General features: G+C 36.5%; 1 protein-coding gene across 2 annotated transcripts in view; it reads right to left on the bottom strand.

The window, feature by feature from the left end:
- The window catches only part of LOC129278577 (cadherin EGF LAG seven-pass G-type receptor 1-like), a 91720-nt gene extending 82057 nt beyond the window's left edge, over positions 1 to 9663 (bottom strand). The window contains exon 1 of one of the 2 annotated variants that reach the window (XM_064110928.1): positions 8073 to 9663. In XM_064110928.1, the coding sequence (XP_063966998.1) occupies positions 8073 to 8228 (156 nt within the window). In that variant the 5' untranslated portion in view covers positions 8229 to 9663. The remainder of the gene's footprint in view (positions 1 to 8072) is intronic. The other variant, XM_064110929.1, reaches the window with a different exon arrangement.
- Between the last annotated feature and the right edge of the window lie 3132 nt (positions 9664 to 12795).

Raw genomic sequence — 12795 nt, 5'->3', positions numbered from 1 at the left:
AGCGATTAATCATATGCTTGATTTTCACGATTGATTGTACATTGTCGTCAATGCAATCAATCGTTAAAAAATGCTGTACGATAATATTGCTAAACTTTGTGTTAAGGACCCCCGGCGGACGCGGGTTCCTGGGGTCCGGGGCTTCACTTTTTTTCAATAAACGTGTATACAAACGTAAAAATGACCATCTGATTGTGATGTGTTACATGGTCGCCCCCCCCCCCCCCCCCTTCTCGTGTCGGGTGCACAAATACTGACTATACACTCACACTTCCAATCCCTTTCCGCACCCAAGCCGCCACGTCCATCGGCTACTTCACGGACAAAGTTTGTGTACATTACGGTCGAGGGTGAGGCGAAACCGTGATCGAACGAGAGATAGAGGCGCGGAACCAAGAAATTGGAAACGTGTTCCGTAAACATGCGAACTGGCCGCTGCAAATTAGTCCACCGTTACTTAACCCACACTTCAACACCTCTGTCAAGTTGTCCACGCACGCTCAACTATATAGGAGATGCGCTTTAATTTGTCTTCAACGTTTTGCATCCCCATTATTATAATATTTTCCATGTTTGTTTTTTCGATTACTATCTTAAGGTTCCTAGCTTTTAATATTCGGTCGTTTAATATTTCCGAGGAATCATGATAAGAAAAACAGGGGCCGCGGAAAGTTTTTGAAAGTGTGTGTGGGGGGGGGGTGGGAGGGGATAACCATGCCCCCCAAAAATCACTCATATTTAAGTTTTTGTACGCGGTTTTGGAAAAAAGTGAGGGCTGAAGCCCCACAGCCCCCCCCTCAGGTTCCACGGCCCCTGAAAAAGTCTTATTCAAATAAGTTATAACTTTTAAAGGAACCTTAAGATTTTCGTGTTTATCTCTAGAAAACGAAATCATCGGTGGGGTGAGGCAGTCGATCGCTTACCTTTCATGGAATTGTACTAATTCACAATTCAAATTACAAAACACTTTTAAGCTCAATTTAGACAAGTTATATATTATTCTATATTCCAAACATGACTAAACCTATCCTAAAAACAATCTACTTACATTTGAACGGATGCCTTGCTGCAGGTGTACAAGTTTTCAATGAATTTTATTGACAAACGGCTAGATAATAATTGTTAAAACTAATAGAATTTTTATTTTCAATAAAATCATAACGCCCTAGCTCTGACAAGTTGTCTCGTCAAATTTGACTAGATTTTCAGAGTAAATAGACATTTCTCACACACGAATCGAAGTATTGTGAAGAAGAGAGACACACACAATGTAAATGATTTGTACAACCTAGTTTACGATAATTATGAACTGACGTTTAAACAAAGGTTTTATTATTTTTTTATCTATATAGCAATGCTCAAATTGTGGTATAGTTTCAAGTTTCATATTATGCTCATATAATCCTAAAGTGTCTTTCAAGTAGAGCGTTGATTAAGAGAAAATTGGGTGCGATTGGAGATGCCATCCGGAATAAAACATTACGGCGTAAATTCCTCATATTTCAGTAAATTCTAATAACCTTCCATAATATATTTGAAGATCAGTCATTAAGAACCTACCTCTCCTCGATGTGACGTCATCTAGTGACGTCACTTGCGACATTCACGTTAATTTCACCTGCGATGAAAGTTCGAGGAAACATGTTGCTTAGACCCAAACCTCAATTAAAAATCATGTTTGCTCGTATAGTGACGAATCTCGCTATTCGAAACGTGCAACTTTCCATAAACAGATAAAGGGTCGCCATTCATAAAACGGAAGATGGTATATTCCGGCTATAAGTAGTGCCATTGATAAAACGTATTGAGTGCCTCAACCAAAGCAGACAAGCAATCTTATTGAAAAAATAGTAGAATGAGAGGAACAATAATTAAAACAAGTTTCATCAAAATCGGTTATGAACTGAGCTTGGACATTTAAAATGTCTTGTACTTTCTATGGGGATCCTCAAATTGGCTTCAGAATGGCAAATTTTGTGGGCAACTCTCCATTTGTTTTCTTCACAAATTTTCAGATTTTCCCCATTATCTTTCAAATTGCATCTTGCTTCCTTCTGAGCATGACATATTTCATGGAAAAAAAATATACTTCACACCACATATGTCAAGGTCAGGAGGAGATAATGTGAAATATGTAAAATATAATGGGAAATATGATTTTTTTTTTCTACTGACGCCCAGCCCCACCCCCCCCCCCCCACACACACACACCACACATACACAGGCGCACCTACTAGGATTGTATTTGTTCTTACTCCTCCGCGTATTTAACTCGCACTTTCATCACAAGCTGTATCTGTCAGCGCCCTAATGGCCTACACATTTTGAGAGCAAATTGAATTTGTATCCAGTCATACAAACCAACCCCAGACGGTTTACTTAACTGTGCCGAGTATATTCCTCCACACTTTCACACCATCTTAAACACAAAGGAGAAGCTATAAGGGCGGAGGGGCGCCCAGGGTGGGGGTCTACCACACCCGCCCTTTCCGATATGAACAGATTTCATGGATTTCGGGACCTTCTATATATCCCAACATATTAAAGGCCTTTGAAGCCAAGATTTTTTGGTTGAGATTCGGGAATTTTAACGAGGTAAATGTCAGGAAATTCGATTCCACCCCCCCCCCCCAAGAAAAAAAGGTTCACATCAGCCTGAGTACGACATGATTAAATGAACCATGGGTCAGATGAAATCCTAGCTACTGTTTTTGTCTCACACCGTATTAAGGCATACTTTCATTATGACTGATATCCAAGAGAATGTGACCTGGTTTATTGCTATTGTTTATATTATTATTATTATCATTATTATTATTATAATTATCATCATCATCATCATCATCATTATTATTGTTAGTATTATTAGTAGTAGTGGTATTATTATTACTATTATTATTATCATTATTATTATGATCATTATCATCATTATTATTATTATCCTTATGTTAAATATTATGGTTATTATGTTATCGTCATCGTCATGATGATCATCATCATTTTCATTATTTTTAATACCATATGATGTCATTGTCTTTTTTTTTAAAGTATATACCTGTTAGTGTGTAAAACAATTTCATAGGAAACATTGATGTAACTCTTTTTTTTTCTTTACATGTGATGTGACTTTTCAATTTTCCCCTTGAAGGATTTCTCAAATTTCCCAGTCATGTGGATAATTCCAGTACGATGCTTTACTATCACAGCCTTTACCGGTTTGAACATACTCTTCAATAATCACTTGGTCATTCTGAAATGAAAATCGATTGTTTTCCCGCCTCCGACACGGTCTTGTCTGATTGGATTCAACACATTTGCAAGGTCGTTTGAAGGCGAACATCATGATCAACATCATGATCGGCACCATGTTGGATGTCTTGGTAACACCAAGACACATCCATCGAGGATGACCGATACTCGAGGTCAACAGCTAAGAAATTAGATTCAACTCGATAACCATAATCACTTGTTTTGTAATTTTACGGGAGAGTAAACATGTGGTATCCACGATCATGATAGTTATTTAGATATTTAAGTTCCCGAAGTTATACCATTTTTCTTTCAAAATCTTGAGGACTACGAAAGGGTTGGGAAGTTTGGTAACTGATCACTGTTTGTTTGTTTGTTTATCATACTGAATAATAAATACGCCAGAGAGTTACATCTACTCCATTTATACACAGCAAGAACTACCAACCCCCACCCACCCCCCCCCCCAAAAAAAAGGAGAAAAAAATCGGTCGAAGTGTACCGTACATTCCAAAAGATAGAACATTATTCGTTTACATATAAATCTTAACTTATAATCAGTTTTATAACGAGAAATATGATACTATTATGTTATCCCTTGACTATCTATAATTAAAAACAAATCATGATATCATACCATTACAATATTTCATTTTGCGTTTTATGAAAGACGCCCCACTCTCTCCTCTCCTATATACCAAATACGTGTACCCCATCCGTTCTCTCATGAATCATGGGGGACACTTTCAAACATTCTCTCATCATGAGTCTAATCTTCAACAAATATGGTGAATGTAAACTGATCACCATCTAAATTGAGCCAATAAGTGCGAGGCTAAATTCATATTTGACACACTTTCGTTTTTCATTTAAAAAAAAAGGAGTCTACTGCGTCGCTGAATAACAAACTTTAAGGCAAATGACATCATCTCAAATAATCAACTCAACATTCGATGCCAGACAAATAGATTAGCAAATTAGCGTCTTTCTTAACGATTTACACAAAATGGCGACCGATTATCATCTCAAAAGTAATTTATAGATCGGACACGAACACTGATGAAAGAAAAACCGTCGCCTCCTTGCAACTTTGACCCATTTTCCCAATTTTTGTCAACAAGTTATGTTGTGCTTATATATATATATAAATGTAAACAAAAAAGATAAGAAAAACACCAAGCATGGAACGAAATTTAACTTTTACATTTATCACACATCATCCCTTTTTCCAATCTTATTTTCATACAAGCACTGTCTTACCATAAGCCAAATCTGCCAATCTCAAACTGATCTTGCCAAAAATAAGAAAATCAACGAGGGGCACATAAGCATATTGAGTCACACGCCGACGCCAATGTACGTATCTATTTTTCTGTTTATTTGATATTCATTTGCTTTTTTATTACAAAAGATTCGAAGTAGCGAGGGACTAAAGCGAACTTGCGATGCCGATGGCTCTTTATCTTATCTTTTTTTTAAATTGAATGATCTCATCTCGTGTACCTGACAGCATATACAAAAATATAATCATTTATATGCATAAATATATAAATGAATAGATAAAAACAAACAAATAAATAAAATGAATAAATAAATAAACGCGTGATTATCAAGAATCTATACAATATTGTAATGAATAAATGCGATAAATTTGGCATTGTACAGTTATAGTGCTGGTTAAGTATAATCCGAAAGCCTATGTTATGACCTTGATTTGAAATATGAAACCAAGTTAATCCAAACCACAATCTCATTTCAAAGTACAACGATTAATTTAAAAAACATGATCGAGTAAGATTTGACCACAGTGAACCTTTGCTTCCATAGTTCAACTATATTCAACAAGCATCATAATAATGAATAGGCATCATCTGTTATTGATGATGCGTTGCAGATGTGTATACGGCAATCAATTACGGCATAAACTTACACAGAAGAGGACTGGTTTCAAACAGCTGTTTGAACTCTTATAACTAGTTAAAATTACTATATTACTGGGTGCAACTGATCTGTCTTGTCATATTTCTTTTAAATTATAGTCAGATACGACTCTGTTCTAGTCCAATTCGACTATTTCCCCAGTCAAATATGATTAAAAAATGTCCCACCATTGACAATTTGATCTAGTCTTTTTGACTAATTTGTTTAATGTGAACTGAACAATTTGGCGTCCAGATCATAATATTTTAAATCAGCTGTTGAAACATATATTTTTTTTATTTCAAACATGAAATGGATTCAAACAATAAGCAACTCTTGTTCAGTAATTATAAATATGGAGTAAGTTTGCAACTAAGTGATTATTGTAATCAACCTAGATTGAATGTAAGCATTTGACTGTAAAATTCCCTAATTGAACAAAGACACACTTCATCTAATGATCTGCAAATAATAACTGTCAAAATAAAATGAAATCTTATCACTTTTTAAAGATATCAAATTAATCAACTAGGGAAATAAACCACGGGGGATGCGCGGCTGGAAATTTGTGAGCGACATGGGGAAGTTGATGGATGCGGTTTTGAAGTAAAACGGCCCTTCCTTTTATAGCTTGACATTCGTGATGTTTTTAGATTGCATGAAGATGACATGATGATATAAATGGAACTCGTCGAAATATCATTACTTCGGCCTTGCCTGTCAATTCCAGGGGCCGCGGAACGGTTTTGAAAGTGGGGGGGGGGGGGCTTAGCCGAAAGTTGGGGGTATAACCATGCAAAATGAATCACAATCAGAAGGTACTTTTTACGCTTTTGTACACGGTTTTGGAAAAGGTAGGGGCTGAAGTCCTGATCAGCCCCCCCCCCCCGGATCTTCGCCTCCTGAATTCTTTACATTAGACTTGTTTTTTTTTCATTTTAAAACAAAATGAAATGAAGCGATACGTTGCTTTTTGCATGTCATGTAATTCCAGTACAGTTAAAAGCACTCCACGTGTATATAATTTTCAAATATAAACCACATGAACATTATTGATCTTTTTTTTTAAATATCAAACTAGGAATAGGAATCAAATTAGGAATAGTGGGGGTCATGAAACTTTCAGGGGAGATCTCTCTCCAAGCGTCCCTCCCATCTGTGCTATAAAAAAATACGTGTTAGCAATTATATCCTTTAATCCGTTTTTTCACATGTATTTCTTTCTTCTTTAACTTTTTTTGTTCAACAAAACTATGTCCGTTTCTTTAGTTTTCATTTGAAATCAACCCATTCTAAATAGTCATGTTTTCATTTTGTACTTCATGTCCGTAGCTAGCGGCTCAGGTTTAATGAGTTATGCTGTGAGAGTTTCCTATTGTGTAGGGATCGTAACACAGGAAACAACTTTCTATAGAATATTTTCCCTAATTTTCAATTTGTGGTGATTAAAATAACCTTTCAGCTAATTTCATCAAAGAATAATAACTATCATCCCTTTTGAAAATGACACCATGCAGATTCATCTTTCGCAAATTAAAATTTCATATTAAAAGGATGGGGGATAAGATTTTAATTCAATAATTGCTAATTGATATGCATGCAGTATCGTGTAAATGTGAACAAAGGGACACCGCTATGAAATTTTAAGATTTATTATAGCGCCTATATACACTCTAAAAAAAGGGTGTATCCAATATTGGGTAAAATGGGAACATGCATGTTGGTTGGGTAAAAAGATACCAAACAATTAGTAAATTTTACGCAATGTTGCTGAAATTTACCCTTAAAACATGCATTTAGCCCAATATGGGGTACCAAAAAAAAAAAAAAAAACATGCATGTTCCCTTTGTACCCAATATGGGTAAAATTTTACTCAGTGTTTTTAGAGTTTAATAATTTACCCCCCCCCCCTTGGTTTGCTTATATAATTAAAAACGTATGGAAACATAAAATACGATCAAATATTAACACATTCGATTTTTTTTTCATAGTGATAATATTGATCAATATAAAAATTTGGACATACTCGAAATACTCATTTATCAAAATAATTGAATTGTCATCTTCATGACCGTATATAAATAAAATAATTCTCTCTGAAGTCTCCATCTCTCTCTCTCTTTCAATCTGTGTAAATTTTAGGCTGATGAACGTGGGATCACCTCGAAACATTTTCCGTTCTTTTCTATGTTGGTGTTCAGTTTCATTATCAGAATCAAAATCATTTTACAAGTGGATTCCTCAGAGGTATTTGGTAAGAATATCCATGATGAGTCTTTTGTTTGTTTTATATGAAATACAGTCACACGCACACCCACATATATACACACCCACATCCACCCTCATACACTAGCATCTAATCATTAATAAAACTGACAATAAGGTGATAATAATTTATAAAATAGCTAATAGCTAATAAACGGCGAAAGAGAAGAAAATCAGATTATGAAATGAAAATAATCAATAGCTCGTTCCTACTGCCGTACGATCCTTTACGAACGCCACGGTAGCCCTTTCGTAACTGATCGCGAATTTTTTTTGAACCATTAAAAAAATTCTACGATCAATACGATTGCCACGACCCATCTGATATGATATGATACGATCTGATACGATCCGATACGATCACTACGATTACTCCACGATCCAAACCACCGTTTCAATCGTGGCGCAAATCTTGACAGTGGAAACTAGATACAAGCATATCGGTCACACCGCAAAAACCGACTCCTTATACGACCGACAGTGGCGTTATTTTCCATTTCCATTTTCATTTTCATTTTTTATTCAAAGTGACATAAAATCGGTCTGTTTGGAGTCGGTTTCGTTGGTGTGTCTGTAGCATCAAAAATTGTCCTAAATTGTCAAAAATTGTCTTAAAACATGCAAGCTTTATACTCACATCATTTTTCAGTCCCAATGTTGAAATTTCATGAGTACTGTTGATCAGATCTTGGGAGTTATAACTCTCTGTCGTGCTCTGGCCATCGGCAGACAAGACGGTTCCCCCGACAAAGAGAAGGGCAGCCGTCACCAAAACGGTCACAAAATCATCCATTTTGATTTATTTTGATTTTCAAAGCAATTAGAACAAGAATAATTCAGGTTCAGATTATTGATTCCCTTAATCTATATGCTCATCCAAATTTTGTCAGAATTATCGTTCAGTTGCTGTGATGTGTACACGCAGTTATTCCACGAATGTTTATACAAAGTCATGTATAACAAAGACCACTGGTCCTATTCGGTCTTCGCTAATTTTCCCAATGTTATACCTGTTCTTAATCCTTTCGCAAAAAAGCCTATTTTTCTATTTGTATTCACCCTGGCTTTCTATTTCAATATAATGCTTCCATCAACGTTTTAATGTCAATGAATAAATCGAAATATGACTCCTTTCGTGGTATTTGCATGTTTAAATCGGAGAAAATCATCTCCGCTGCATCCAGAACTTTACTTTGCCTGCATGATGACTCAAAGTTACAGTCGATGTCACTATCCTTCAAATTTTGTTCGCGCTTCGCTCACTTTTCATTAGTCGTGTGATGGTTCTAAATTAACGGAAGTGCATTTCCCCCTCAGTGTCATTTTCAAAATGGTCGCATCAACTGGAGGTCGAAGGTACTTTCATCCTCCTACCGTCAAAATCAAAATCCATCTCATTGTACAGATATTTCTGGAGGACATTGTCATCGATAATGATGAATCGCCAGGCTCGGGAATATCTGCAAGAGGAGTATCCGATGGTGTTCCTCAAGCTGATGGCAATCATAAATTATGATTGCCTATACTAGCATCCAGTAAAATTATTTTTAGATTGCCGCCATAACGGATAACCAAAGCACAGCTGATGAAAGAGACAAAAATTGGTGAATGAAAATCAGACCATGCAGCAACAGGCTATAATTCGTTAACATCCAAATATCGATTAGCTCTCAAGATCCTGAAGTAGAATTCATTGATCAGGAGACTCCAGGAGGTGTTGCAAGAAATTAATCACATCATGGCAAAGTAGACCTCTATCCGGAATCAGAATTAAGGATTGCTTGTGTTATAGTGTAAACCCTTTTCACATTTAAAAAAAGTATATTCTTGCGTAAAATCTGTTTTTCGTCGAGTCATGATTTCTTTTTTTTACAGGAACCACATGAAATCTTGACGATCAGTCCTTTCATCGAATGCTGCGAGATGCCTGCCTGCTATGAACACGTCTCCTAGCTACAAAAAGCGGCGGCGTTCTCCCGAAGCTCTCAACAGTTTGCTGGTAACTCACGGCGCAGAAAAGAGCAGACGACTATCTGCAGAAGATCAGAATCGCGATATTGCAGAGTATCGTCAGCATTGCGCGCCAATTATTGCAAACCTCTCCTCTATCTCTGTCTCTCAGCTTCTTGCACTAGGGGGATTAATATTTAAATATTCATCATCGCCGAGTTTATGAGGCTTAGCGCCTGCATTAGCGGTGATCTAGCTCAAGTGACACATTATTAATTAATTTATTTGATAATTAAGATTTTAATCACCATGGTATATTATGAGGGATCTGTAAGTCAATTTTTTGCTGAATATGAGGGCATGACCAATTTATATACTCGAGGAGAAGATGGAGAGGAGCTAGGGTGTAGGATTGGTGTGATGTTAATTGATGTGGGTTTCGGGCAGGGGGGGGGGGCGGGGAACCGGAGGCTGCTGGGCTACAACCCCTCACACTCTTTTCAGTAAGAGTGAACAAAAATTATCGATCATTGAGATTGTTATGCATGCGTATTCACCCCCACCCTATCCACACAATGGGCCTACACACACAATATGAAAATCATGAGTGAGTGATTACCTATATGATCTCACAATGTCTTATATAGGTCTACTAGGATTATCTTGTATGTTATGGCCAAATAAGATGTTCGGTTCTTTTGTAAACTGGGTTGAATTTTAATGACCCCGTCGAGGGAGCGTAACGACCAAGCCCTAGCGGGTTATGGGGTTTCTCGTACTGATGATACGCTTTGGGTTTTCATTTTGAAAAATTTGATGTGAGAAATTAGGCATGTGTCTGCACTTTGTAAATTCGCATTGGAAGTACTTAGGGAATTCGATAAATTCATATAAACAAATTCATCTCCCTTTCTGAATAAGTGTGTTTTCCTGACCATCCTGAAAAATACATTCAAGAGAGTGCAGTGAGAGAGAAAATTGAACTAGCAGAAATGTATTTTTCATTAAAATATACCACAACTTGGAACAAATTTATCTATTCAATAATTTCATTATACCGAGAGTCAAGTTTCTCTACACAAGACAGTGCAGCGAGTGAGGAGAAATATATAGGTAATATTTTGGTAAAATTGTTTTTAATCCATATAAACTATACATTTCAAATCGCTTATCTTTCGTCCGAAACTATTCAGTTTCAGTATGCGCTCATAATACAGCGCCAGGGGAGGCTGTTGACATGTATTTTTGTTGGTCTTTACTTTTTTGTGACGAAAAAGGTCACAGTAATTTTCATCGAAGGCCTGTACTTCTACCTCCTTATGGCGATGCTATACTGAGAGTGTTAGAGAGGCAGATTTTAAATTTAGGCAATCACAGTTATTGTGGGGGAAATCCGTAAAAATCTATCCTCCCCCACCCGGCCCTCAGTTCCTCATCTTACAATCTTTCTTTCTTCATTCCTTCTTTTCTTTCATTTTCTTTTCCCCTTGTTTGATTTCGTTCTCTTTCTTCTTTCATTACTTTATTTACACTTTTATACTAATTGCCTCAGGAGAAGTGTGTGTGGGGGGGGGGGGTAGGGTGATGTCTGGCTTGCTCCGCCGTCCCTACTGGACTAAGAGTGATTGATCATCTGGCATATGACATGATTGATTGATTGATTGATAATTACATTGTAAAATTATTTATCTCTGATTACCTTCACCGATGCTTCGCTAACGTTGTTTGACCGCTAGATGGCGCACGACTTGAAATCGGAAAGCGTGTGCTTTTCACTTATTTACACCTCTGAATCAGAGAGCTTTTCAATTCCAAGTGGAAGTTTTTATTTTCATACACTAACAGTGACCTAAATAAAAAGCTCACTGCCTGCAAGTTTTGCTGTTTTGCCATTTTTTTCCGGCCCAATATTTTCGTCACTTTCCTTCGTCCTCTTCTCATTCCTTTAATTCGTTCATTTCTTCTTGATTTTTTTTTCCTCATTTTTCTTCTACCGTAATCCAACGATGTATGTAGGACTAAGCCTGTTCATCGATAAATGGAAATCAAATGTATGCTCCATACTATCAATTTTAAGTAGTTGCATGTGGCAGACAGAAAAATTAATGACTCAGTCATGCACAAAAGCAATATCCTTCCAGTGATCATCAAGCCGTTTTTAAAAGAATTTATACAAAAGGTGCTGAAATAACATTTCTGGTACTGTTCCAATAACTAATTACCACTTATACTCGATTCGAAAATAAGAACTTCCTTACTTTAAGCCTTGCATATACAGTGCTTCTTAAGTTTCTGTGAATGGTCTCTTGTCCTCTCTTTTCCTTACTACATGCGGACAAGCAGATCTATGCTATATGGCCTCCTCACAGCTATAGAATAACATGCTTAAACTTTAAAACATCGATTACTCTCCCAACTCCCTGATCTCTCCTTGATCGTCTGTCAAGAAGAGATGGTAGTTCAATGATGCAGTCGCTGTGAATAGAACAAATTCCTTAAGGACGTTCCACAGTTAAAATGAAGTCCATGTCATTTTCACCAAATTTTGCAGAGAGTTTCTTTGGTATCTATGCATTATGAAAATGCAAAAAATAATATAGGTTCATGTGCTTATTTTTTTTCTACGGGTCTTCAAAGTCGCCGTATTTGAATGATATGCAATCTTGCGCAATCAAGAGAATTATGCCTCTCTTAGACCTCACGAATTCACCAAATGGGTTTAAATCATCTTTACTCAGTGGATACCGCATCAAACTTCATCAAATTTTCAAGATATATAACAAAGTGTATACCAAAGTAAGAGAAAGTCTTTTAATTGGTAAAACTATATCTAGTTGGAGTCAGCAGCGCCCTCATTTTGCAAAAATGGTGCAAAAACTCGGAAAAAAACAAATCTTTAAAGATGTGAATCTACTCAAAAATTATAAAAGTATTTTGTAAGCTGCACTTTTTTCAAAATCCATGTCATTTTCATCAAATTCGGCTAAACTGTAGAGGAATGTATATGGAAGATGTAGGGAAGTTAAAAATATGGGGTCCATGTGCTCGTTCTTGAACTATGAGTGTCAAAAGTGTTGCGAGTTGGTTTGAAACAGCCCAAAATGCGCCGAAAACGTTCAAAAGTCTGTTAATACCGCCTAAAATGCAAATGGTTCCGGAGTTTTGCTCCCAAACATTCAAAATCCATGTCATTTTCATCATACTCTCTAGATTTGTAGAGGAATATATTCTTAAGACGTCAAAACATTAAAAATATGGGGTTCAAATGCTCGTTTTTTAACTATCAGTGTTTAAAGTATTGCGAGTTGGCTTGAAAATATTGAAATCCTCCTAAAGTGCAACGAAAACGTGCAAAAGTCTAATAATACCGTCTAAAATGCCAATGGTTCCGGAGTTTTGCTCCCAAACAT

The sequence above is a fragment of the Lytechinus pictus genome, chromosome 16 (assembly GCF_037042905.1).
Source record: "Lytechinus pictus isolate F3 Inbred chromosome 16, Lp3.0, whole genome shotgun sequence".
NCBI classification, from domain to species: domain Eukaryota; kingdom Metazoa; phylum Echinodermata; class Echinoidea; order Temnopleuroida; family Toxopneustidae; genus Lytechinus; species Lytechinus pictus.
This window is presented reverse-complemented; position numbering and strand designations above follow the sequence as displayed.